Raw genomic sequence first — 27,311 nt, 5'->3', positions numbered from 1 at the left:
AATATTTGGAAATTTTTATTAAGTTCGTTTTGCAGATACACACATTCATTCGATGTGGTCTGAAATAATGTATCATTATTTCAAATCATTATTAAATCATAATAATAATTAAAACGGCTAAAATGTGTAGAGCTCCTGTTTTTCTGGCGGCTAAATGGAGTTGGCCTACATCAACTGCAGCGTCTGTGGTGAAGTCATCGATTTTAAGTGAGGGAGGGGAGGACCACTGGTGAAGATAGGACTGCACAGAAGCAGCAGAACCCGATAGCAGCGAAAAACGTGAGCACTGTCGATATATCGGTTATGAAGTCAATTCATGCAGAAGACGGGGGTATTGTCGTCACAAGGGGTCACATTTGGGTGTGAGAATTTGAAGGGAATTTCTGAGGCCTCTTTGATACATCCATACACGCAGATACACCCTTTCTACATTACATTAACGCTATAACCATCTCCTTTAAGACTCGAGACCCCCCCCCCCCCATGACTGCCGTGGAGTCGGGGTGTTTTTGCATGACGAGGTGTTCCGGACAGGTGGTCCATGGTACAGGGACTGTGGTCTTGTGCCACATCTGAATCGAGCCGCGAGTCAGCGATGGCTATGGGTCTGTCGTCGAAAAACGCATCTTCTCGGAGCGTCGCCGTGGAACGTAAAAATCTCCTCACAGTTTGCAGGTACAGGTTATGGTGCCCGGCGTTTGTAGAACGTGCACGTATTTTATTTTCTCTCATTATATGTCATTGTAAATCATTATCACGTTAAAGCGTAGTCTAATTGAGTAGATTCGTGTTACAGTCCAGTAGGCTAGGTACCTACTGTAGGTAGAAGATTATAACCGGTAGGCTATATTTCGAATGTAGCGTACAAGTTAGACAACGGTGAACATTTCAGTCCTGTATGTTGAGCAAGGCGATTTTCACGTCCATTAAATTCCGTTATTTTGGTCATTCGCTTGATGCGTGACTGTGCTCTTGTTTTGGACTGAATGTTTCCTTTGTCTTTGAATCTCACAATTGCGTCTGTTTATGTATTTATTCGTTCATTTTTGAAACAAAAAAGAACAAAGGTGGCAAACACACGCAATTTTTCTCATCAGTGTTGTAGAATAACCCGTTGGCTGTCTTCCTCACTGTTTTTGGACAGTGCGCTGAAGGATGCTGTGTATCGGCTGTTCCTCACAGCAGGCTGTGTCAGTGGCTTTGCGTAGGCTCGCCGATATGAGGGCGAAGGGTGTCGTTGCTATGACTGCAACCTCCCCAGTTAAGGACACTCTCCGCCACCCCAGGCAGCCAAGATTAGTGTCCTGACGGTCTAATAAAATATATCAGTAAACTCAGTGCAATCTACATTTATCTAGACACAGAAAGACTACAGAGTACTTTTGGATTAATTTGGATACTGTGATTGGACTTGTTGCCATTTGCTCTATCTCTGAAAGCTTCATCTTCCAAAGAAGGTTAAGTTTCAGTGGCTATGGGTATCCAGAAATTAGGATCAAGCTGACTTCACCACTCTATTATTATTAAATAAATTAAATGTAACCTCTTTCTAAAGTGATAATTTCTCGTATAGTACGTTACAGTACATTAAAGCATTAATTGACTGATTAAAAGTCATATGATATTAATATAGAACATTAATTCTACATGGTATGCATATAATTTCTGAAATAATATGGCCATGGAATCATCCTTCAACAGACATTGAAAGTGTCTAATTAATTACAATTAACAGCTTGTAATTAAAAAAAAACTGAAGTTAAGCCTGAAACAAAAAACCAACACTGGGTTTCAGAACCACTGGATTAGACTAAATGCTGCAAAAAGGTAAATTGCTATGTAGCCAAGTTGTCAAGGTAACTTCAAAAATAACAATTCCAGACACAATCTTTAGAGGGAGCTGCATACTCAGCAAGCTTTCAACTGAGGACACTGAAGGGGTTTATTTAATACCGGACCTCAGTTCAAATGCTGGTGCTACTGCACTGCAGGTGACTGCTACATGGTGTGTGTTTATTGGCATAGACAATGTGGAAATAGGTTGAGGAACTAGCTAGCTTGGTGATTTTAAAACTGAAAGAAATTGTATAGCATAAGTATACACTGCCATTCTGAATTCTGTACTATGCCAACTGTCTCTGCTGTACTAGCTATCCAGTGTTTTGTGTTTGATGTGTAGTTCAGGAATTGGATTATCAAAAATGTTTGTTTTGAAACTGTGGGTCAGAACACCCACCATTTTAGAGAGAAGAAAATATATTACATTTCTGGTTTGATTCTTGGCTTAAAACCTTGCTAAATGTTTTACAATTTCAGTATAAGGTAGTCCACAAGGCAATTCCCTCTGTTTGTTTAATTGCATTGATAAAGTATTAGTCATTCGGACTGTTGTACCTTTATTTCTGCATTAATGTACTCGACTCCAAAATTTCATGTGTCAGACTGGTGTAAGCAAGCACCATCTGGGTTCACTGAAGTAAGGTTGTGATTCTTACTTGTTGCTTTGTCTTGATTGATACGATTCAAACTTGCATGTGGATCACAGCTCACTTTCTGCACTGTAGATGTGGTTCCTTTGCTCCTGGTGATGGTGTTTTTATTTTATTTATTTGAGATGTCACTCTTGGTCTCATTTATAGTGGTTTTGCTGACAGTGTGGGTACCCCACCCCCCCCCCCCCCCCCCCCCCCCCACCCCACCCCCCGAAGTAACAGTGGACAGTTATGCTGGTATTGCCCGTGTTGATGACAAAACTGTCACAAGTCTTGTTTTGGAGATCAGTGTAACACAAACATACTTTTGAGCTTTGTGAGCAATGCTATGAAAGTTCTTCTGGGATGCACTGTTCAGGACAATAAGGCAACTGACACCAGGTGAAAACCGAACTTTAATACAGGCAGGATAAATCCGACATACAGAGCGGCCTTTCCCGACTCCTGACATTTCGGTTCCCCCTCCCCCAAGCAGAAGCGACCGTTTGTACAGCGTCAAGGCAAGCAGAACTGTTAGAAATGCCAAGCTGAAGGGGGAGGATTCCGCTACTGCTGTTAATTCGGGTTAGTAGCAGCTCTAAGTGAGATTCGTTCCTATACCTGCTTGCGTTACTCTGGATCCTCTCCCTTCGCAAGTGCCCAGAGTCTCCTCGCCGCCTAAAGGTTCCATTATGGCATGGACGGTGTACATTGGTTACACAGAAGTTCATGTTTGTGATATTGTTCTGGGGCTGTGTTTGAGTAATGGAGGTTTCTAGGTCATTCCCAGTCAAGCTAAGTAGCCGTCCCAGGGCCAGAGTCCTAGGATGGCCCACCTCTGCGCTGCTCCCGGACTAATGGCACTGGGAGTGCCTCAGAGTGGTACGCTCAGAGGACAGGTGACAAGCATAACCCCCTCACTGCTAACTTGTTTAAGATGGCCAGGACATGGAGCTTCTCGGTCTTCAGCGCCTCCTGTAGGTGTAGTGGCACGCGCCCTGCATCTAGGGAGGCGTGGCATGGCGGAAGCACTGGGCAATGCCATAGCTAAAGGACACTATGCTAGCGCAGGCGCACTTACTTCCCAACCCCAACCTGCTGGTGCCAGGTTCCCTTCGGTATGACCATCTACCAGTGCCCCCGAGGCACACATCCGGCCGAGTGGGACCCCCCTCCTCCTCCAGCACTACGCGCTGTGGTCAAAGGGCGGGGCTCAGCCACCTGCACCCAATCATCTGTATGCCCGGTTTCCATGCCAACGAGCTGCACATCTGGCAAAGTACAGTATCAACATCTGCGCTTCCTGGACTTCTGTTCACATTGAATCTCCCTATTACAATTAGCTGCTTTAACTGCTCATCAGCTTTAATACATCTGTTTCCCTCCGCCCTTCTGCACATGCTCAGGCACTCAAAATCTGAAAATTTGACAGGCTGCTGAGTTCCCTGTAAGTGAAACATTCTCCTCTGGACATGCAGGCTATTTTATTTTATTTTCATTTTTGCATCAGTGTTGCCCTTCAGTTTTTGTGGAAAAACCTTGTTCCTAATTTGGACAAACTGCCTAATTTCTATTAAAGCCCTGGAACGATCATATTTTCAAACTCAGTGGCCCAGTGTTCTGAGTGAAGTCTACTCCTGTTACCCTCCCAAACTTGCAAAATGGCCATGTCCTCCACAATTGAATGTATGTTTACAGCTATGTCTTCCAAGTAAGTGGGGATAGGAATGAGAGCAGCAAGTCCACCAACTCCTCCGTCTTGCGGAGATTTTCCCTCCACCTCCCTCACACCAGCACCTTCCTTTTGGCCCCCATGGCCAAGCCAGTCCAGAACCTTCCACAACATACTCAGATCCACAGCCCAACCCTCCAGAGCACTCCTCAACATACTCTGACCCATTTTCACCTGCCTTTCACCATCTCCTTCAGGTCATTCTCACCCTCAGTCACCCTCAACATCGACATCGACTCAGTAGCTTTCTGCTCTTTGTGCTCAGTGGCATGGCTCTTGTTTCCTGGCTTGCCTACAGTGTCACAGTTCCTGTCTGCACTTTGCCATCCTATGTAGTCAGCTGCTCTCAGTTCCATCCCTCTTCCATAAGCAGCTCCATTTTCCATTCTCTCTCCACCTCTCCACCTTTTCAAAGACGTTATCTGTTTCTTTCTTCCACCGGCCAGTATGAGGAATACCATTAAAATGGAAAAGAAAATGTGCCTTGTTACTCATTTCAAGCATTCCCAAAACGAAACCCGGAGATCTGTCCAAAGGAAGTTCTGGCGTAGTTCCTTCTCTGTCTGCTCAAGTCGGTTTTGCTCTGTGCATTGTTGAGAAGCTCCACTCAAAGTTCTGGATACCAGTCGCTGCCTGACACTCGGCAACACAGAGGAGTCCTCACACAAGGCACCCGACCAAAAGAGAGAAAACCATGGGGCACTGTACTGCATAGTCCACCAGCTCCTTAGACCTTGCTCTACAGAAACCCCTCACTTGATTCCACACACCACTGAGCACCTGGGACTGGCTTCACTCCCTCTTCACAACACAGATTCACAATTCCCCTTCTGGCATTTTTTTCCCACCCACCCGGGTATTTGGCTGCCAAAATCCACCACCCCCACAACCCCACCCAAGCCCAACCCTCCCCCACCTCCAGTGGAATCTTTCTCTTTAATGGGGGGATTCACTAATCTTTAATGCGCACAGAGGGCCAACCAAGTATTTGGTTAAATGATGAACTGTTTGACAATTTCCCAGTTGTGATATTTCTCAACAAATGCAAATTTAGGACCACGGTGGTAAAATGGTGGGGCAAACTAAGCCGTCTACAGCAAAAGCTTTCTGATGGAAAATTAGGCAGCTGAGACCAGGGTCAAACGAAAAGCTTTAATGCATTCAGGATAAATCAAAAATACAAATGTTTCCGAGAGCCCAGAATATGAAGGTTCCCAGTGGTCTCAAACTGAAGGCATGAAAAATGATTAGAAGCTTTGAGCTGGAGGTTAATAAATCCAATTAGCTAGTGCTAATTATTATTAATTTGTTACACTCGCTTATGCAAACCTGGACCCTCTACCTTTGCAAATCCCAAAATACAATATATTCCCCCTATATGACCTACAGATTCTAGTAGAAGATCAACCTGACGAGCTAATAGTTTGCTTGGTTACATAGAAACAGATATTTATTATACAATTCTGGGAACCGCAGACTTGGAATTAAACAACAGAACCAGTCCTGGGGCCGGGGCGGAGACGTCCTTCTGTGGGGCAGTGGGCTCATCTTCTTCACCTCTGCAGATGCATTGGTTGAACACTGAAAGGCAGCCAATGAAACGCTAGGGATAGATTCCATTTGACCTGTAAGTGGACAGTGACAGCCAGAGAGTGTCATTTTTTATTGGCTGGGACAGTGGACCAATTGTATCGCGATGGGAACACTGGCTCAGTGGCTGAAGGACACATTGTTACAGACAAGACAATTGGCAGTGACATCACTCAGTTTTCAGTTTGTTCTTATATTAATCTGACCTGTGTCATGTCAAATGTGTGTCCTCATTTTTACACAAGTGCTTACAGTTGGCACTCTGCCCTCTATTAATATCAGTTTCTTCAATGGCTCTTGTGGCTAATAGCATACATCTTTCTTAATGGCCTCACATAATTTCTTGTAACTATAATCTCTTCAAGGGATGCCTCCACAGAAACCCACCTGACATTCTTCTGAATTATGTGCGTTTTTTAATATTCAGAACAAGCAGCATTTGTATATCCGAGTAAGTGAAAATTACATGCAAGTGGAACCACTGTTCTCAAACACACACACACAGCATTACCAAGCTTTTGTGAACATATTACTGGAGGGAAAGCATCTTCCACTACCTGCCTGTTTGACAATGCAGCACTCTTGAAAAACACCCTGCTGTCTTATTTAAAAAAATATATATCCTCTTAATATCCGGCAATTCATTTAATTAGTTTTGTCCCCTGTAGGTGACATGAGTCTCTGGTCTTAATTGCCATCCATCCATTATCAAACCTGCTGGTCAGGGTCGCGGGGGGTGGGGTGGCTAGGTGGGGGCGGGGGGGGGGGGGGGGGATTGAGGGGGGGGGGGTGTTGGTAGAGCCTGTCTCAGCATGCATTGGGTGAGAGGCAGGAATACACCCTAGACATGTTGCCAATCCATCGCAGGGCATGGTTTTAATATCAAAAACCAGGACAAGAGAAATGACATTAAAATAATAATTAAAAATACTTATTTTCACTGCCACGTTTCTCTCATCCAAGACACTTGTATTATGTCAAAAATTAAAATACTTAACATTTCTTCTTATGGGGTCTTATGGGGATATAGGTAATAAACTCTAAATAGCTTTATTGTGTCTGTGTGTTTGTGTTTATGTGTGTTCCAGTATTAAGCTTTTTGTGAAAGTGAAAAAGTGCAAATTAAGTGGCTAATCTGCAGGAATTTTATCAAAGCTGAAATTTTGCAAGACAATAGCATTTTTTTTTCTATATCAGGATTTTTACTTGACAGAATTTGTGCTCTGACAACACAGTTGCATAAGAAAAGCCAAAACGAGGCACGACACTTGGCTTTATTTAAGTTTAAAGTATGATGTTTTAGCCATCTGTATCAGAGAGGAAAGTACATATGGACATATTTCATTCTGAAATTTGGTAGCATGAAATTGTATGTTCAGAAATCTTCATTTTGAATCTGTGAGTTTCCATTTGGACATTGAATATACTACAAAATATTGTACATATGGATTGTGCATATGTACAAGTTTTTGGAAAATAAAATGATAAATATATTTAATATCAGTGTATTTAAAATATATATTTCAGTATCTGAAAGTGGCACTTATTGTAGTAGCCCATATATATTGTGAAGTGTTGCAGTACCTTTTCTGGTGTTTTAAATATATTTAATTTCATTTTGAGATTTCACAGTATATTCCACTTCCAAAAGGGTTTTTTGTTTTCTGACCATAATAATGGAAATAAAGTGTGGTTATTTTCATATTATTAATTTTTTTCTTTATAATTACATAAGTACTTCATAGTGCATTCTCTCTCTCTCTCCCTCTGTCCTGTGAAGGCAGTACTTAGACCAATAACTGAAGAAAAGCCTTCAAATGGAGTGAAAATATATGGCGATTCTCAGCATCCAAGAATAATGTTCTATGTGTATTTTTATTCTGTTACAGAATGACCATGGCTTTATGTTAGCAGTGCTTTTCCAATGAGATGAACAAGATTATAGTACTTACCTGTTGCTTGGTATATTCCTCTGTGATCAAAGTAAAGGATCCAAACCTTTCAGGCCTACTGGTAGATCACAAATTGTATTCCCAGTACAGATGACATTGTGTTTCTTTGCCCCTAGTGATGGTAATCTTCTCAATAAAGATGTCCTTCTGCCCCCTAACAATGATGATATTGTCCAGTGCTATAGAATTCTTGCCCCTGGTGAAACTGTTTTTGTGTACAGTGATCATAGTCTTGCCCCTGGAAACGGTGGTTTTGCCCATGCTGATGGACATCTTACCCCTGGAGAGGGTGGTTTTGCGCGTGGAAATGGTGATCATGCCCGTTGTATTGCTCGTTTTGATCTCAAAGTCCTCGGTCTTGTCTGTGGTTGCGGTTGCGGTTTCGTGTGTGTGGATGCTGCTTTTGCCTGTGTGATTTTTTGCGGTCGTGTTGTCCGTGTGGATGCCGGTCGTGCTGCTCTTGGCGGCTCCATCCATCTAGACGGTGGTCTTCCGCCTGCTGAACTTAGCCTTGCCCAAAGACGTGCTGGTCTTGCTCCGGGTGAGGATGGACTTGCCCAAAGACATGGTGGTCTTGCCCCGCTTGAGGGTCGTGCCACCCATGGAGATGGTGGTTTTGCCCCTAGTGAGGCTGGAGTTGCCCATGGCGATGGCGGTCTTGCCCTCGGTGAAGCTGGTGTTCCCCATGGAGACGGTCCTGGTCCTGCCTCAGCATCGGTTTTCAGGTTCAGTCAGCGCGACGCATCGCCTGGAGAGCTCAGCGCCAGGTCATCGGTCAGATTGAGCTGCGGCCGCGAAACCAGGGCAGATCTGAGCAGTATGTGGAAGGCGACGCCGTCCTTCTCTAACGCGGCGCGTTCGTTCAGCACTGAGCCCTAGCCTTTCAGAGACGCGGGACCACGTTCCATGTGACTCGCCAAGGGCCAGTGGCGGCCAGAGAGAGCGGTACAGTAGGCCGATTGTCTTGCCGAGATGGGAACACTATTGAATGCCTGAAGGAGACATTGTTGCGCGCTGAACAATCGGTAGTGACATCACTCGGCTCCGTAGCATTGCTCCCGTACTGTTCCTATAGTAAACACCCGCCCGGTGTGATGTCAAATGCCTTATTCTGCTTGCATTCCTGCTTTCAGCACAGGAACTGCAGCTAGAGTATGCCCTGTGGAGCGTGCCCTGTTCAGCAGTGGTACAGAAGCTCTGCCCTGTCCTGAACTTGTACTGCCCTGTTCTGCAGTGGTACTGTAGCTACGCCCGGTTCTATACTGGTACTGCCCTGTTCTGCAGTGGTACTGTAGCTATGCCCGGTTCTATACTGGTACTGCCCTGTTCTGCACTGGTACTGCCCTACTCTACACTGGTACTGTAGCTGTGCCCTGTTCTGCAGTGGTACTATAGCTATGCCTGGTTCAGCACTGGTACTGGCAATACAGTTTCCATAATGCTCTCTAACACATTGTTATGGAAACAGTTCTGAGTACCCAGAAAGCAGTATGCCGCATAGTCAACGTAGTGAATTTTGAAGCTTTTTGGATGCAAATGACAAAAACATCAAGCGAAAGAAAGAAGAGGCCAGAGAGAAGCCTGTTACACTGATGGAATTCATTGCTATTCCATTTCAAAGCAGCAGCTGAAGGAGATGAAATAAATGCTTATGAATGTAACTTCTTCAGGAAGAAATGGCCCAGCTGGTATTTTTAGCTCTGAATGGCCTTGGTCACTGGCTCCATCAGCTGTAAACATCATCCAAAGATAAAGGTCTGCCCAGCCGGATAGGATTGCATCTACTGATACATACTTTGGGATGACTTCATGTACACAATCAATATTAAAATTTCAGTGGCATGCTAGCATTCCCAAAATTTGAGATTGCATTGCTGAATTGTAGCATATGAAATAATGACTTTCAGTTGTGAGTTTTTCTCTGACTATTTTGGAACTTGTTAATTAAGGTTTAACCCTCCTGTTATGTTGCGGGTCAAATTGACCCTTTTTAAAGTTTGAAAATCTAGGAAAAATACTTAAAATTATTTTTTCAGTATGAAACTTCTTCTACTGGCCTTAATTAGTGTAATCAACATTCTAAATGAAAATGGTTCATTTCATGTATTTGCAAACCCCCCCTGTATGTTTATATCACTGGGAACATTTTTGCTGTACCTAAAAAATGAACAGAACAGGAGGGTTAAGTAAATTGGTTAAGTTCTGAGTGAATTTATTATCTTTATGGTATGTTATGCTTTGGATGCTCTGCAGTGTATGTCTAGCTGGGTACTGTTGCATTTCTTCATACAGAAAATATGTTCAGAACTTCTGCTGCCAGCACATGGAGTAGAGCAAACCACAGTCTAATATTAGGAGGTATTAGGTATAAGGAACAGTATTAAGTGTTTCACAGTCATCTGATTACTGTATATTAATATACAATAATATTTATTTTAAATAGCAGTTCCATGACATCAGTATAGGCCAGTTCATACAAGTTCACTTTAACATGAGTGTTTTTGCTATCTTCTTGTTTTTACTCAGTACACCTACCACTTACAATGAATTCCAGATCACAGGCTACGCCAGACTGCAGCAACAAAATCCAAAATGGATCCTCTCATCAGGCTCTAAGGAATGCGGCATTTTATGCGAAGTGGTGCGTTGGTTGTACAACGAGATGCGAACTATGCAGAAGGCCAGCGATAGTTTGTGTGTTGGCTGTAAATGGACAGTGGCAGCCAGAGAGAGGTACAGTGGAGCGATTGTTTTGTGGTCTTAGGAGCACCATTGAATGGCTGAAGGACACATTGTTGTACACAAGACAAATGGTAATGACATCACTCAACTTTATGGCATCGTTCCAACATCCTTATTTAAAATGAGGACCGGCCATGATGTCAAAGAGTTTTCTGCATGTGTCCACGTCCTCGCCGGTTAGCGCGCGCCTCTCTTTTTAGCTACCGAAACCCAAAAGAACTGCAATCCCCCGCCGTCTTTCCCTGGTGATCCCGATGTTGCCTGTGAACATGGCAAAGCGAGGGCGGTGTTGTCCTACATGTAAATCGGCCTGCCCACGTTGAAGGTGGGCAGAGGGTACACATGCCACCGCGTACAGAGCTCTCTTTGTCTCTCGTTTCTGGAAGGTTCTCTGTGAAGACGCTGTTGGAGAAGTACTCCGCCGAGCCCATCGACGACTCGTCCGAGGAGTTCGTCAATTTCGCCGCCATCTTGGAGCATGTCCTTAGCCACCGTTTCAAAGGTAATGGGGGGGGGGGGGGGTGTGGCCTACATAACGTACAGGACCAAGGCAGGGCTAAGAAGTGGAGAATTCGTCTTTTTCAAACTTTAATTGGAAGCTTCGGACAGTGGCACCTAAACGGATAACCAACAACAGTAGCAAGTGCAAGAATATCATGCTTGATATCGTATCGAATGTATATTTGAATATCTAGACCCTCAAAAGTAATGAATGTTTCCCACAATTTTTACAGGTAGTGAACAAAAAATGGAAACACCTGGATAAACATTATATAGACATTAAGTACATATGCAAAGCAAAGGCCACCACACTAGTAATGCAAATAACATCCCAGCGTGCATAGGGTCATGTCCACAAATTCTGGACAGACCTGTGTACCTACATTTACAGTATGAGTAGCTTGGCTGTAAGAGGTCTCAGCGATTTTAAAACGGAGGTAATTATTGAGGTGGATTTGGTGGGATCTTTTCTCAAAACAGCCAAACTTGCTGATTTTTCATGAACCACGGTTGTCTAAGGTGATGTCAGCACGGAACTCTGAGGGAATGACATCATCAGCAGATGGCAGCAGCAGGCGGAAGAGCTTGCTCCAGGATTGTGATGTCATTAATTCAAAGTGCAAGCAAATCAGGCGAGCAACTGCAAATTACTTAACCGCTATTTTCAACCTGGGGTCAGAGCAGTCATCCTCATCAAAAATGCTGCTTACCCAACGGCCTATTTTGTTAATTTCTCTATGGTGTTTTTTTTTTTTGTTCAAGAGTATGTGAACACATTACATTTTTAATATCATTATATTGCTATATACTGTGCTATTTAAAGAGGTTATATATCTACATTAAATTGAATGTGTATTTGTTTGTAAAAGAGCTGATTTGAATGGCTTGTTTGTAAAAGTACGGAGCCTGGTTTTTTTTTTTTTTTTTTTTTTTTGATCAGGTCCTGGGATATGGTTTGGCTACGACGGTCAGCGCAGCTTCTGGGACTACATCCGCCTGGCCTGCGACAAGGTGCAGAACAACTGCATCGGCAGCATCGAGAACATGGAGAACATCGGCACGTCGCGCGCCAAGGCAAGAGCTGCAGCCCGAGGACAGACCCACGCGAAAGCCGGGGGGGGGGGCGCTCCTTCCTGCCCCCGGCTGCCCGGGCCCCTGACATAGTGCGGGGCCTTATCTCAGGGACAGTGTGTCATTGTCACTCCGTGGGTTACATCACGGGCTAGTCCCCGAGAGCAAGGCTGGGTTTCCGTGGCGATGCCCGCCAGTGCCAGGTGCGGGAGGGCGCACGTCTTTAAGGCGTCTGAGTGACGTGTGAAAAGAGCAGCTCCGCGGCATAAGGGTCACCGAAGGGAAGAGTGTGAGAGAGCGGAGGGGAGGGAAAAGACGGAACGAGCGGCTGAATTGTGTGCCACTTGAAAGGGATGGAGGACATGGAGCAGCTAGGCAAGACGTGAAAAAATAGCGGCTCATGAGGACTTGGAGACTCTGGGCCATGCAGCGTACTGCTTTGTGAAAAGTAGCTAACGGGGACTTGAGGGTCATTTAGAATCATGTAGTGGGTCATGTAGAATATCACTGTGTGAACAGTAGCTTATGAGGACTTGATAACCGTGGGCCATGTAGAATACCACTGTGTGAATGGCTGTTTATCAGGACTTGGGGACTCTGTGCCATGTAGAATACCACTGTGTGAATGGCTGTTTATCAGGACTTGGGGACTCTGTGCCATGTAGAATACCACTGTGTGAATGGCTGTTTATCAGGACTTGGGAGTGGCATGTACAGTGTTGGTGTGTAGGTTTCCTGTGGTCCGGGGGGGGGGGGGGGGGGGGGGTTACAGCAGAATAACGCAGAGATGGCCGGAGTGGCAGCACACAGAGTCCGTGGTACGTGTGACATCCCCCTTCTCCGTGCAGGGCCGAGCTTGGGTTCGAGTGGCTCTGATGGAGAAGCGGCTGTCTGAATATATCGCAGCAGCCCTGAGGGACTCGCAAACGACCAGGTCAGCAGCATGACACTGTACCTGCAAAATCACAAAACCTCAAAAACGTGTTCTCAAAAGGGAGAATAAGGTGTGGATGAGACAAACTCACCTTCTCGCCTATTAACCATGCTGGAGGCTTAATGGATGGGTTATAGTTGAAGAGGAACAATCAGACGAACCCACCTGTGGTAGCTAATGTTAGGGTTAGGGCTAATGTTGTTCTGTGACACGCACCCTCTGTCTGTACATTTCAGAAGGTTCTATGATGATGGTGCCATCATGCTTCGGGAAGAGGCCACCGTGCTCACTGGCATGCTGATCGGCCTCAGTGCCATAGACTTCAGGTGAGAGATGCAAACACACACACACACACACACACACACAAACACATACTCTCTCACACACACTCACATACACACACAAACACATACTCTCTCACACACACTCACACACACACACAAACACATACTCTCTCACACACACATACACACACACACACTCCCTTACACACACACACGTGCACACTCCCTCACACACACACACACACACGCACACACACTCCCTTACACACACACACACAAACCCCCGCACACCCCATCATAGTCTCTTACACTTTGAATATCTTTTGTAGCCTTCCTGTTCTAGAGCAGCACACAGAGCCTTAGGGCTAACAGACCTGTTCAGTGCAGAAACAGGCACACAATGGCCTGCACTGTATGACTTGCTTAAGCACTCTTTGAGGAGACTGCATATCGTTTGTGTGCAGTAGTGCTTTTCCCACAGAGGACTGGCGAGAGAGCCAACAGTAAATGCGATCAAAAGCTTGTTTTCTTCCTGAATGGGTATTGTGCTGTGACTAATGGCTTGAGGACTAGAGGTCCCTCTAGTGGAAAACTGGCAAGCTGCAGCTCATTGTGAAAAACAGTCATTTTACTCTCATTCGGGATGGGTACGTTACATTCACCTTTAGTCCCAATCAGCCCCATTGTCTGCATAGGAAAACTTTAGAATAGTTTGAAATAGATATTTAAATGAATGACTGAATGGTTGCTTCCTTGCAGTTTTAAATGTGGAATGTTTTTTTTTTCTTCTGTGTCTAAGAACTCCATTGCTTTCAGGTACCAGTAGTGATTGTTACATCAGGATTCGAATATTTCTGATCTCAGACTTCAAAGGTTTAAGTTACATGATGCCTTCTCTCCCCAGCTTCTGTCTGAAAGGGGAAGGGCTGGATGGAAACTCTGTGACAACGATTGACTACACACCCTATCTGAAGTCCACACAGAGGTGGGGGCACCCTACGACACTGTTGGCAAATGGCAGAGGGCAGAGCTTCGTGCTGTTGTGTCTGTGCTTGTGTGTGTGCAGTTGCGTGTGTGTGTGTGTGAGTGGATGTGTGTGCACCTGCATATGAGAGAGAGCTTGGCAGTTAAGAGTTATCTGTCTTTGTTTATGCTTTATTGGCTTGACCATAAAAAATGGGCTATAACTTCTGTCTCAGTTGTTTCTTGTTAATGTTAATTTAATTATTTTCTGTTTCTAAATAAGACATTTCTAGATACGATGCAGATGTGACGACCCCTAGGGGCACTTCTTGAGAGTTCCCAGGTGTTTCTGTGCAGCTACGAGTACCTGAGCGATGAAGAAGACAGGTGTAGCGTGGGGAGCGGTGCCAGTGACGACAGCGTCTCCGAGCACCCCTACATCCCCCTGGTCACCCTCGAGGAGAGCTGGAGCAGCAGGTGCCGCAAGATGGAGCAGAGGTTCAAGATCGTCTACGCCCAAAAGGTGACGCGCCCGGGTTTAAGATCGCCCACGTCCGAAGGATGAAGAACACAGTTTAAGGTCATTTATACCCAGTGATGCAGCGTGAGACTGTCTACGCCCAAAAGGCGAAACCAGATGATTTCTGCTCAAAATATTTACTCTGTTTTTGTGCTCTACTCCCTCTGTCCTATACTGTCTGTCTCTACCCCTCCCTCTCCTGTGTGCTATACCATCTGTCTATCTCTCTCCTGTGTGCTATACTGTCTGTCTCTACCCCTCTCTTGTGTGCTATACCATCTGTCTCTATCCTTCTCCTGTGTGCTATACCATCTGTCTATCTCTCTCCTGTGTGCTATACCATCTGTCCTTATCCCTCTCCTGTGTGCTATACCATCTGTCTCTATTCCTCTCCTGTGTGCTATACCATCTGTCTCTATTCCTCTCCTGTGTGCTATACCATCTGTCTCTATCCCTCTCCTGTGTGCTATACCATCTGTCTCTATCCCTCTCCTGTGTGCTATACCGTCTGTCTCTACCCCTCCCTCTCCTGTGTGCTATACCATCTGTCTCTATCCTTCTCCTGTGTGCTATACCATCTGTCTATCTCTCTCCTGTGTGCTATACCATCTGTCCTTATCCCTCTCCTGTGTGCTATACCATCTGTCTCTATTCCTCTCCTGTGTGCTATACCATCTGTCTCTATTCCTCTCCTGTGTGCTATACCATCTGTCTCTATCCCTCTCCTGTGTGCTATACCATCTGTCTCTATCCCTCTCCTGTGTGCTATACTGTGTCTCTACCCCTCCTTCTCCTGTGTGCTATACCATCTGTCTCTATCCCTCTCCTGTGTGCTATACCGTCTGTCTCTATCCCTCTCCTGTGTGCTATACCATCTGTCTCTATCCCTCTCCTGTGTGCTATACCGTCTGTCTCTACCCCTCCCTCTCCTGTGTGCTATACCATCTGTCTCTATCCCTCTCCTGTGTGCTATACTGTGTCTCTACCCCTCCTTCTCCTGTGTGCTATACCATCTGTCTCTATCCCTCTCCTGTGTGCTATACTGTGTCTCTACCCCTCCTTCTCCTGTGTGCTATACCATCTGTCTCTATCCCTCTCCTGTGTGCTATACTGTGTCTCTACCCCTCCTTCTCCTGTGTGCTATACCATCTGTCTCCGCCCCTCCCTCTGGTCTGCGCTGATCTGTCTCTCTGTCTGGCTGCTTGGTGCAGGGTTACCTGGAGGAGCTGGTGCGACTGCGGGAGTCTCAGCTGAAGAAGCTGGAGAAGGAGAGCAGGCGTCTGGGCGAGCAGCTGGAGGAGCTCCAGGGGCAGAGCGTGCAGCAGAAGCAGGAGCTGGAGAGCGTGGTGCTGGAGCTGCAGGCACAGCTGTGAGCCAGGGGGCCTGTGGGACGCGTCCGAGCACACGCACGCCTGTGCAGGCTCACACATGTCCCTGTACATGCATGAGCTCCCCACACACACACACACACACACGTCCCTGTGCATGCAGGAACTCGCACAGACTTATACGCAAACACACCTCTACAGTATAACCACACTGTCACGCGCCATGTAAAGACATTTCAGTTTTCGTCGCCATGGTGCATTTCCACATACTGTTAAGAGAGCCAAAGAGCCAATTCTACACCCACAAACAGGCCAATAAACAAATAAAGGAATATCTTCACCCCTTCCCCTCTGGGGTCCAGGGCAAAGAACAATAAACTCAAATAACGTAGACATAACAAAATAGAAGCAGCTAAAGCTTTCCAGCGTTCGCTCTTCTTCAGCTGGCCAGGTAAACAGCCATGTTGGTTTCTCTCTCTCTTTCTATCTGATGGACAGACTCGCTCTCTCTCAGCGCGCCTGCTCCCCGCTTCTGCCCCCTACTGTGGAGAGGGACGCAGCTTTAAGCAAGTGGGCTGATTCGCTGACGCATCCCAGGTGCGTGTGCTCACTCTACCAGTAGGCATGGCACTCTACGCTACGACTACACTGACACTCTAGCTCTCACACCCTGCAGATAAAGGCATGCAAGCATGCGCATTTGTAAAATACAGCCACGCCTTGCTGCAGGTACAGACAGACCTGTACACGTAACCACACCCTGCAGAAAAACACACACAAGCACACACATCTGTAAAATACAGCCACGCCCTTCTGCAGGTACAGACAGACCTGTACACGTAACCACACCCTGCAGAAAAACACACACAAGCACACACATCTGCAAAATACAGCCACACCCTGCTGCAGGTACACACCTGTACAATATGAACACACCCTACTGCAGGTGTACACACACACACACACACCTGTAAAAAAACAGCCACACCTTGCTGCAGGTACACACCTGTACAATATGAACACACCCTACTGCAGGTGTACACACACACATCTGCAAAATACAGCCACACCCTGCTGCAGGTACACACCTGTATAATATGAACACACCCTGCTGCAGGTACACACCAGTACAATATGAACACACCCTACTGCAGGTGTACACACACACACACACACATCTGCAAAATACAGCCACACCCTGCTGCAGGTACACACCTGTACAATATGAACACACCCTACTGCAGGTGTACACACACACACACACACCTGCAAAATGCAGCCACACCCTGCTGCAGGTACACACCTGTACAATATGAACACACAATACTGCAGGTGTACACATACACCTGTAAAAAACAGCTACACCCTGCTGCAGGTACACACCTGTACAATATGAACACACCCTACTGCAGGTGTACACACACACACACACACCTGCAAAATGCAGCCACACCCTGCTGCAGGTACACACCTGTACAATATGAACACACCCTACTGCAGGTACACACCTGTACAATATGAACACACCCTACTGCAGGTGTACACACACACACATCTGCAAAATGCAGCCACACCCTGCTGCAGGTACACACCTGTACAATATGAACACACCCTACTGCAGGTGTACACACACACACACCTGCAAAATACAGCCACACCCTGCTGCAGGTACAGTACACACACCTGTACAGCATGACCGCACCCTCCTGCAGGTGTATACACACAAACACACACACACCTGTACAGTATAATCATACCCTGCTGCAGGTACACACACACACCTGTACTCTATAGCTGCACCTAGCTGCAGGTACACACACCTGTTCACTATAGCCACATCCAGCTGCAGGTACCAATTATGCAGCCTTGATGTGCCCATTTTAGGGCTGCTGTAATCACCCGTGACACTAACCACCTTGCCAAGGAACTGCCCATTCCCCTGGTCAACCAGTGGTCCTCACTCCAAACCTTCAACGACCACAAAGACGTCAAGAACTTCCGCAGGTGTGTCACCAAACTTTGAGCAGGATTCGCCAATCACATCCTTTCCATTCCTATGCTTATTTTTAGTAAAGGTACTTACTAAGGTACTTACCTTAGGCTAATGCATTCATTCAATGCTATACCACACTGATAGATAAATCAAAGAAGGTTTTATATATATATATATATATATATATATATATATATATATATATATATATATATATATAGAAAATTTTGATAAAGTACAAAGAAGGACAACTAAACTGGTTCCTGCAATGAAATGTACGTAAGTTAACTTTTCATAATGAATATATTCAGGCTTGCCAAAAAGGACACTAAAGGGGGGGGGGGTTGACAGAGGTTTTAATTCATAACAGAGATCAAGATTGACAAATCAAACCACAAAACATTTGCTTTTGCACATCATTATGGAATGTATTTTGCAGTAAATGCTTGCTGTTCATTTTTACAACAGTGCACAGGTATCCCTCATCCCCCTTCAGCTTACATTTCTTGAATGACGCACCAGTTTTAAAATTCTGTAATTCAAAGACATAAACTTTCTCTACACTGTAACCTGAAGATACTGAAGTCCACAGTATCTTCAGGTTAGATTCTATCAGCAGGACAGCATGGCAATGGTGAAAATAACTGTATAATATATTCTGCGCTCATATAAGGAAGCTTTTTTTTTTTACACAGTCAATTTGTGGAACAGCTATCCAGGTCATATAATAGACGTGTACACCCCTTGGTGTTCAAGTCTAGGCCTGATGCTAACCATGGCTATAAGGGGAAAAAAACAGCACTCTCAAAAACTTGAAGAACTTGAAAATATGGAAATTACGCTGCCTCTCCTACAAGGACACAAAATAATAGCAGCTGGATATTTGACAAGAGCAATACAGGACACGCTGACGACTTCTTTAAACGGTTTGGAATATTTGACCTAGGCTGACGTATACGCATACACTATATGCACACAGTGGACACGGTTATAAATCGATAGTGTAGGCAGTAGTTTATTGACAGTGGTATAATGGCTGAATTAGTGCCTCTGTTGGCATTATTATTTCCTGGTCTCCCATTCTTGGCTGCTACATATTATTAATCAGTGCACAAGATGTACTTTATTCTGATAATATCTGGGGAATATGTGACAAAGCAGACTTAATGGCACCCAAGACTCAAATTATATTTTTTAGGCCTGTACTTATCATGCATCCTGTGTCTTCGGGTTGTAGGTGTCTGTTGGGGAGATGCACCCTTAAACTGTAAACAGTGTATTAACTGGGAGATGACATACTGATGTACACTGATGTCTGTCTGTCCGTCTGCGTTCTTTCTGCAGAAGGAGTTTCCACGGTCTGAAGCTGAGCTCCACAGAGGCCACTAGTCGGTCTGACTCACAGAAAACAGAGAGGCCGAGTGGAGGCTCCTGGAGCCAGCCCGGTATTTAAATACACGCACGTACACTCACACACATGCACACTCACACGCGCACACACACGCATGCACACTCATACGAATGCACGCACGCACACTGACACTCACACGCACACTGACACACACACGCACATACACACACACGCTCACACGCGCATACACGCACACACTCACACACACCCGCACACATACGTGCACACACACTCACACGCACATACGCACACACACACAAACATATGCACAGATGTGCAAACACACTCGTACAAAATACACAGTCACACATCGCGTGCTCGTTGCAGGGTATTTACATTTACCCTGAAAACCTGATGGGAAAGCACGTTATTGACTTTGTGTCAAACCACACGCTCCAGGACAAATCAGGCCCCAGCATGCCCCCACAATTTGTCAGCATCGGTATTGATGTGAGCGTTAATAATTGTAGCTTCTCATTTGAATATTCTGCTTTGTCTGCATCTGCACTGGGCAGTTTGGGTGGTGCATTCCTGAAAATTTTAATTGCATTTGCCTAACAAAGCAGTTGGCGTTAATTCCGAGTTGCTTTTTTTAATCTGTCCCAGGTAAAGGCCGCGTCTCCTCTGTCCCCCCCCCTTGTCTGCCCCCCTAGCCTCCCTCCCTCCCCAGATGCACCTCCCTGGCCGGCCTTAAGTCCAGCCAAGATCTGCCTCCCTTCTCTTCTGGCAAAGAGGTGCCACAACCTAGCCCTGAGGGAGTGCCGAGTCCTGGCCAACAACCTGCCGTTGATGCCCCCGCCTGTATTCAGTCAACTGCCAATCCCAGACACTATGCACTCATGTGCCTAACAGGCTATGGTGCCAACAAATGATCGTGCCAGCTAGCCTTTCTTTTGGGATGCTGCCCATGTGATTGTGGTGGGGGGGGGGGGGGGGGGGGGGGAGGACTGAATGACAGCTCGACAACAATTCCTTCCACCAATTTCCATTCCGGATCATTCTCTGGCAGGAATCCCACTGGCCGTCAAGAATATTTGCAGGTCGAAAAGTCAGCAGAGGTATAAAAAACCACCATCTTGAGGTATACAAGACCACCATTTTGAGGTATACAAAACCACCATCTTGTTTTCCCACAGTCCCAATCGCAATCTTTTCATCTGCACTTGTAATATCTCTCTCCAGAGGCTGAATTGATCTTCCGTCGTCCGTAAGGCACGTCTAACAGGGCAAATGTGGTCGTGCCCGTGTCCAAGTGCATGAAGGAGTAACAGAGAGGCCGCTGTTCAGTTTTTAAACGGAAGCTCGTTTTTAAGAACCCGTGTTCCTGTTAAAAAGGTGTATACGTGTGGGAGACCTTGTGCATCTGTAGACACAATCTCTGGGAATTGTGTTGTCATTTATGGTTTCCAGTTACAGCTTCAGTGTGTCTCAACACCAGTTTCTATGCATTTTCTATGCTTGTGCACTCTGCGCATTTTTGTCTGTTTGGAAAACTGACAAAGCTCTCACAATAAAACTGTCATCCTTTGTGAAATCATTATATTGTGCCTATTTCTGAGTCATGTTCCTTCACTTGAATAATTATGTTTGTTTCCTGAGTCATTTTTCTCTCCATGGTAACATTAATATTTTATTGACACTGGCTTTTGGAGCATGTATTTACTGACCTCATCTTCAATCCTCCAGTACGCAACAGTAGCCACTCCAGGTAAAAGAAGTCCAGGTGTGACAATCCCAGTTAATCCTCTAAAGAAGCAGCAAAGCTGAACCAATAAATTATTTTGATACACTGTAACCTGACACCGGTATAATACCTGCGGATTACTGACAAATAATCTTCTTAAAAGATGCCACTTTTCAGCAATCTGAAGAAAAATCATTCTATCCTACGATCGCATGTTTTTGGTTCGTCACATGTGTTTGTTAAAAGTTCTCGGGGATCAGCAGAGGCATTTTCAAATTTTACATTTGTTTTGTTGTTGCCTAAAGACAACTGGCAAGTGTCACATTCAACCATCATGTTACCTTTAAGAGTTTTAGAAACATGCCAAACTAAGCCCTGCTTCTGATTCACACCGACTGTCTGTCTCAGGGTTTCTTCTGCACGCTGGTTTCATCACCATAATCGTTTGAAGCCGCAGAGACATACAATTGTGGTTTCCAAGGAATAGGTCCTATTCACCGCTCGGCCGTTGTGAAATTTTGTGGAAGGAATGATTTTTCAAAGTTTCATTCGACAGTTATAATTTTACATATTCTCGGTGCTCCTATTTAATCAAAAAAACCACACGTTTCAAAATTGACAAATAGACTGAATTAAATTTTTTAGTACTGACACCTTTCTGGAATCTGGATATATTCACAATACCAGTATTCACTTCTGAGGAAGTAGTATTCGTGAGAGAGGTCTTACATCTTGCAGAAGAGGTCATTTATCTCAGGATACCCCTTGGATGAATAAATTAAGTCTCAGGTTAATTTACAAGGACACGTTCTGTTGTATTCTCGTTACACAATGAAAGACACTCATTACACAATGTAAGCCTTAAATTGCTAATGGATAAGACCATCTGCTAAATGCTATCCAATGTAATCACTGCCAACCCTGTGAATTGGCGGTAGGAACTGGGCCAAAAACCGAACCCATTGTTCAACGGGCAGTCGCACTTACGATGCACTTGGCAGATTCCGTCATAGCCTACACAATGAGTTAAAAGGCGTGCTCTCAAAACAAACAAACCGTTTTTATGGCTTGAAATTTGCTGAGGTAAACTAATAAGTAGGTTTACCTTGCTGAAGAATACAACAGGTGAGCCCCACCTTGGAACCAAGCCTGTCTCTTCTGAATCACGTGCCCAGTTGCCAAACTGTCCTAAGCCGGCTGCCAGTTCCTTCTCGCCATATCGCCACGCTCCTCGCTTTCCCCGTGTTATTTCTTTAATCGGGAGTTGTCTCGAGATAATGAGCTCTTTTGCAAGAGGGATCAGCCTAGAAAACAGGTCACTCAGAAGCAGATTTAAAATGAAACTGAGGGCAGCGCACGTGGATAATCTACACAGGTGCAGTTGTGCAAGAGATGGGTCGGTAACTTGGGAAAAACACCCTGTGGAGTATGAAGCGCCCCCCCCCCCCTTAATTTTCTTCCTGAGTAAAAGAGTTCAGTAAATGTCACATAAACATGTGCACCAAATGTCTCACTTCTTTTTCATTTTAAACTGGCTGACTGTATGAGATATATTCCACTAGAACCTGTTTCTACAAAATAGCAGTCTATCTGTTTTGAAAGAAGCAGAGAGTAATTGATTTGTTTTGAGAGAGAAAGAAAAAAGTTTTTTTTTTTTTTAAGTTAAATTGTAGTTACACCTTTCGCAGCAAGAATCCCCTCAGATTGCTTGTTTTAAAAAAAAGAACAGGCTTAGTGCTCCTACAGTTGAAATAAGTAGTCTGATTGGAAGTACTCAACATCCGTATGTTGTCAAACAACGTGGCCAAATTCTGCTGTCGGCTGTTTTCTTTTAATTAATTTAAAAGACTGTCAACCTGAGAAGCGGTGACGCTAGTAAGTGCCGTACCGGAACAGATACTGGCTGGGAAGGTGCCAAAACTATACGCTTTGACTTGGTACGCCTTCGCTCGACCGAGCGCGTAGACGTTTCGCACTTCTTGGGACAACGGCGTCCCTTCGATCGAGCTGCTCTTCGCACTCTTATGTGAAAGTAATTCCGATGACAGATTTGTTCAACCGGAGAATCGTTTTTTGGAGACGTAGCCTAGTGCACTAGCCTACCCAGGTAGGAGGATAAATCTTTCAGAAATGTAAAAATTCTAAGTAAAACATAGGCTATACATTATAGTAATTCAATTAATTCTGATTTCAAAATATTCCCTACCCTTTTAAATATTCATGTTAGAGCGAAGATTCCAGTGGCTCAATGCCGTACAGGTGTGTTGTTTTTATGTTTTTATATTCGGGCTTTCTTATTTAATAATTATGGGTGACGTTAACAACCCCTAGGCATGGTTTGTGTTTTTCAGCCCTGCAGTTTTTTTTTCGGACGAACGATTCGCGTTTTTGAACAAATTCTTAATTGATGGGATATAGAGATGATAAGTGAATACACGTGTTGCTTCTATGGTCATATAATTCATTTATGAAAACTCTGAAAGAGTTTTAAATTGCTAGAAAATAAGCATATGCAGGCAGTTGTCGGTATTCTTTTGATTCTTTCTCCATCAAAGTTGCAAGAACCGACGTTATTGCCTCAATAATAGGCTAAAGTGTGAACACCTGGTCTGCAGGTGTAGCGGTTATTCACATCTCAGAGGTAGCATGCGCTAGAAAGGAGTTGCAGTATGTGATAAACGCATATGAAGTTTTATGATTTTATGATGATTTATTAATATATTCGGTCGATCAACGTTGGACAAAACAACACTTTTACATAAGGTTACATTCCTATCACTCAACAGACGTTCTTATCCAGAGCGGCATTGAGTACTAGAAAACGGTTACTCTCAGAAATACAAAAATGCGGTATTTAGTGTAAGTCAGTGTTTCACCGATATTAGGCTACTTCTGTACAAAATTGGTATTTGCCTACTAGATTACGAGCGTATCAATAACATGAATGGTAAATAGGGGGTTAGTTGTCTTGCTCGAGGAAACTTCAGATGACCAGTATTTAACACATTTACCATATGTTCAACATAAAATATTGTTTATCTATGTTTATTTTCTAATCTTTTTCATCGAGACTACATAATTCTGTGTCTGACTGTGCATTTATGTTTAGCAGGTCAAACTGAGTATTGTGTGCAGTTCTGAACTCTGCATTAGAAAGCTATAGAGCTCTGGAAAACGATTAAAAGAAGAGCGACTAAATTGCTATGAAATGTACGAAATCTAAGTTGTTAGAAAAGACTTTAGATAACGAATCTCTTTATGCACTATACAAGAAGACTAAAATTTGGGATACTTGTTTTAGGTTTTTAAATTCATAAAAGGATTAATAAAATGAAGTCAAACTGGGTTGGGTATTTTCTCAGTAGAACAAGGGGGCACAGGTGGAAATTAGCAAGGTAAATTCCACAGAAATACCAGGACTTATTTTTTTAGACTGAGAGTTCTGGCTGGGAGGTGGAATATTAGTGCCAGTGGTTTACTGCAGGGCTATACAGAGCTCCCATTTTAGGAGCATTTGCTCTTGAAAATCGATGGGTGCCAAATGTAGAAATAATTTTGGAGCATTCATTGTGCTCCTATATTTTTCAACTTAGGTCTCCTTGGAAGAAAATGTTAGCATAGAGCCCTGTATTGTGTGTGGCTGCATGTTGAACTCGGTGGTTCCGTGGAGGAAGTGTGTGTGGCTGCATATTGAACTCGGTGGTTGACCATAGGCGATGTGTGTGGCTCGATATTTAACTCGGTGGTTGACTGGAGGTGGTGTGTAGCTGCATATTGAACTTGATGATTGAACAGAGGCGATGTGTGTGGCTCCATATTGAACTCGGTGGTTGACCGTAGGCGATGTGTGTGGCTCGATATTGAACTCTGTGGTTGACCATAGGCGATGTGTGTGGCTCGATATTTAACTTGGTGGTTGACTGGAGGTGGTGTGTGTAGCTGCATATTGAACTTGATGGTTGAACAGAGGCGATGTGTGTGGCTCCATATTGAACTCGGTGGTTGACCGTAGGCGATGTGTGTGGCTCGATATTGAACTCTGTGGTTGACTATAGGCGATGTGTGTGGCTCGATATTGAACTCTGTGGTTGACCATAGGCGATGTGTGTGGCTCGATATTGAACTCGGTGGTTGACCGGAGGCAGTGTGTGTGGCTCGATATTGAACTTGGTGGTTGACCGGAGGCAGTGTGTGGCGGCTGCAGTGTTTCTCAGGCGTGCGGCGCTCACTCTGCGGGTTTCGCCTCGTGCAGGTGGAGAAGATGGCCGCCCATCCCTGGGTGTCGAAGGCGATGTTCTGCAGCGGCTTCGTCGTGGGCTTCTGCCTGTGCTTCGCCGCCATCAGCCACTTCAGGGGGATCCCTCGGGCTCAGTGGCTCCACTGCCTGCCCACGCTGTGCAGGGCCCCTGCTGGTGAGCAGCTCGGCGCGTCCCGCCTTTTGCACGAGAGGACATTTCAGCGCCCGTGTTGTTGGTGGGTCTTTCTGTCCGTCGCTCTCACACATTCTCATAGGTCACCCGAGTTCTCCTCCCTCTCTACAGCTGACCCTGATCCCGCCCCCCTAGTGACTGGCGCAAGCGACGGCCCGTTGGCGCCCTGGGGACGGCTCATCTGTTGGGTGGCGGCCAATCAGGAGGCGCCCTATTCTAGGAGCTTCCCGTGCTGCTCCGGCGTAATGCTTCTGGTTAGCTCCACCCCCGATCCCAATGCCCCGGGGGCGCTTCCCCCTCTTGAGGAACAGGAAAAACTGCGCCATAAAACCATGGCCGCCTTCAGCGCATTCAACCGCAGGTAATGAAACTCCAACTCCCGCACTGACCCAATGCACGGTGGCAGTATTCCACCATATCCCATCTATCCTAATCGCTAACCCTTTCCACCTGAAAATGGCACATTCTAGCCTGTGTGTGAGAGAGGAGCGACCGGCCATTCCCCTGTCTATGACTGACACACCTGTACGTGTGTGACAGGTGAGCTGTATCTATACCTGTGCGCTTGTGTGGCCCCCAGGTACAACCGCTTCCGCAGGGCAGCCGACAACGCCCACGTGGCTCTGGAGAAGCTGAGGCGGACCCTCTCCCAGTTCCGGAAGCGTCCGGTACTGTTCCTCGACTGGGGACCCAGGACGTGCGGTGGGCGGGGCCACGCGCTGAGCCGGCACGCGGCGCCGCGATTGGTGGAGGCGCTGCGGGACGACCCCTCCCTAGAGTTCGTGCAAGTGAGCTGCTGCCCAGAAATGGCGAGAGGCCTCGCTGGAGACACCGACGCCCACGACGGACCAATCAGCTTCCACCGCCTGTGACCGCGGGGCACTGTTCCCTGGGACTGACCTGAACGTGATGATATTCTTCATATCAACATTATCGAAAGCACTTTCTTACTACTGGTATTTTCTCAAGAAAGGGAAAACAACTGATTCATATTTCTTATTTATGTATTTTTTGCAATTGTCATGAAAAATGCTTTACCACCACGGAGGTGGCATGTTTAAATGACCCTCCATGCAGATGAAAGATGGGCTCTTGGATGTAACAGGGGAACCATGCTTCTTTTATCTGGACCACGGGTAATGATTTGTGATCGACCCGAAATGTGACTTATATAAGATACCTTTACCAGAACCACTTACAGCCCTGTTCTCCCCATTTAAAAAATTTGCATTGATGTACAGCACGTACGAACCTGGGTCAAGTACATATTTGTTTTGTGTTCAAATACTTTTCTGCGCTCTGTTTGTCCTGCCTGGTGTAACTGAGCCTGCCAATATGACCAGAAGGCAAGGTTTGCGTTTTGAGAGTATTTAATTTGTTCCAATACACCAGACAAGATCAGTAAAGTGAAGAAAGGTATTTGAATTTTTAAAAAAAGAACGTACTTGACCCAGGTTTAAAAACATGCAATATGTAAGTAGCTTTGCTCTGCCCACTCAGTGGGTATGCTAGGCAAAAGAATGTAATTTAGACATCCGTGTGAGTTTAATAGCTAAAAACTCTTATACTTCTCTCTGATTGTTAGGGAGGTCTGACTCTGAAGGCCAAGAATGGATTGCGTTCCAGGCTGTTGATGTATGACGCGAGTGCCTTATCTAACAGTTTGGGAACAGAACCCACCAGTGACATTGTGTGTCCTTGTTTG

The 27,311-nt window shown here is 45.3% G+C and overlaps 2 protein-coding genes and 1 long non-coding RNA gene across 5 annotated transcripts; 2 read left to right on the top strand and 1 right to left on the bottom strand.

Moving 5' to 3' along the window:
* The first annotated feature begins 145 nt into the window (after window positions 1-145).
* LOC118216482 (RUN domain-containing protein 3A-like) lies at window positions 146-21,032 on the top strand. 3 transcript variants are annotated; one of them, XM_035397656.1, is made up of 13 exons: window positions 146-279; window positions 10,874-10,989; window positions 11,469-11,620; window positions 11,929-12,062; window positions 12,908-12,993; window positions 13,230-13,319; window positions 14,182-14,262; window positions 14,598-14,763; window positions 15,972-16,129; window positions 16,587-16,685; window positions 17,973-18,092; window positions 19,426-19,526; window positions 20,146-21,032. In XM_035397656.1, the coding sequence occupies exons 3-13, from the start codon at window positions 11,551-11,553 to the stop codon at window positions 20,184-20,186; spliced, it is 1,146 nt and encodes a 381-aa protein (XP_035253547.1). In that variant the 5' UTR covers window positions 146-279; window positions 10,874-10,989; window positions 11,469-11,550; the 3' UTR covers window positions 20,187-21,032. The 3 variants fall into 3 exon arrangements, 2 of the variants coding, with proteins under 2 accessions (XP_035253547.1, XP_035253546.1); XM_035397655.1 differs by lacking the exon at window positions 11,469-11,620 and having other exon boundaries at window positions 229-675; XR_004763021.1 differs by lacking the exons at window positions 11,469-11,620; window positions 20,146-21,032 and having other exon boundaries at window positions 213-675; window positions 17,953-18,092; window positions 19,426-19,453.
* LOC118216485 lies at window positions 2,870-8,207 on the bottom strand. Its single transcript, XR_004763022.1, has 2 exons — window positions 7,746-8,207; window positions 2,870-5,828 (listed from the first exon to the last, which is right to left on the bottom strand). It is a non-coding gene; the product is annotated as an uncharacterized LOC118216485 (long non-coding RNA).
* Window positions 21,033-23,497: 2,465 nt separating the features above from the next.
* Window positions 23,498-26,943, top strand: LOC118216359. Its single transcript, XM_035397450.1, has 4 exons — window positions 23,498-23,512; window positions 25,429-25,588; window positions 25,718-25,967; window positions 26,187-26,943. Exons 1-4 carry the CDS (start codon window positions 23,510-23,512, stop codon window positions 26,476-26,478), a joined length of 705 nt encoding a protein of 234 aa, XP_035253341.1. The 5' UTR covers window positions 23,498-23,509; the 3' UTR covers window positions 26,479-26,943.
* Window positions 26,944-27,311: the final 368 nt, after the last annotated feature.

This window comes from Anguilla anguilla, chromosome 17 (genome assembly GCF_013347855.1).
Source record: "Anguilla anguilla isolate fAngAng1 chromosome 17, fAngAng1.pri, whole genome shotgun sequence".
In the NCBI taxonomy this organism is placed as follows: Eukaryota; Metazoa; Chordata; class Actinopteri; order Anguilliformes; family Anguillidae; genus Anguilla; species Anguilla anguilla.
This window is presented reverse-complemented; position numbering and strand designations above follow the sequence as displayed.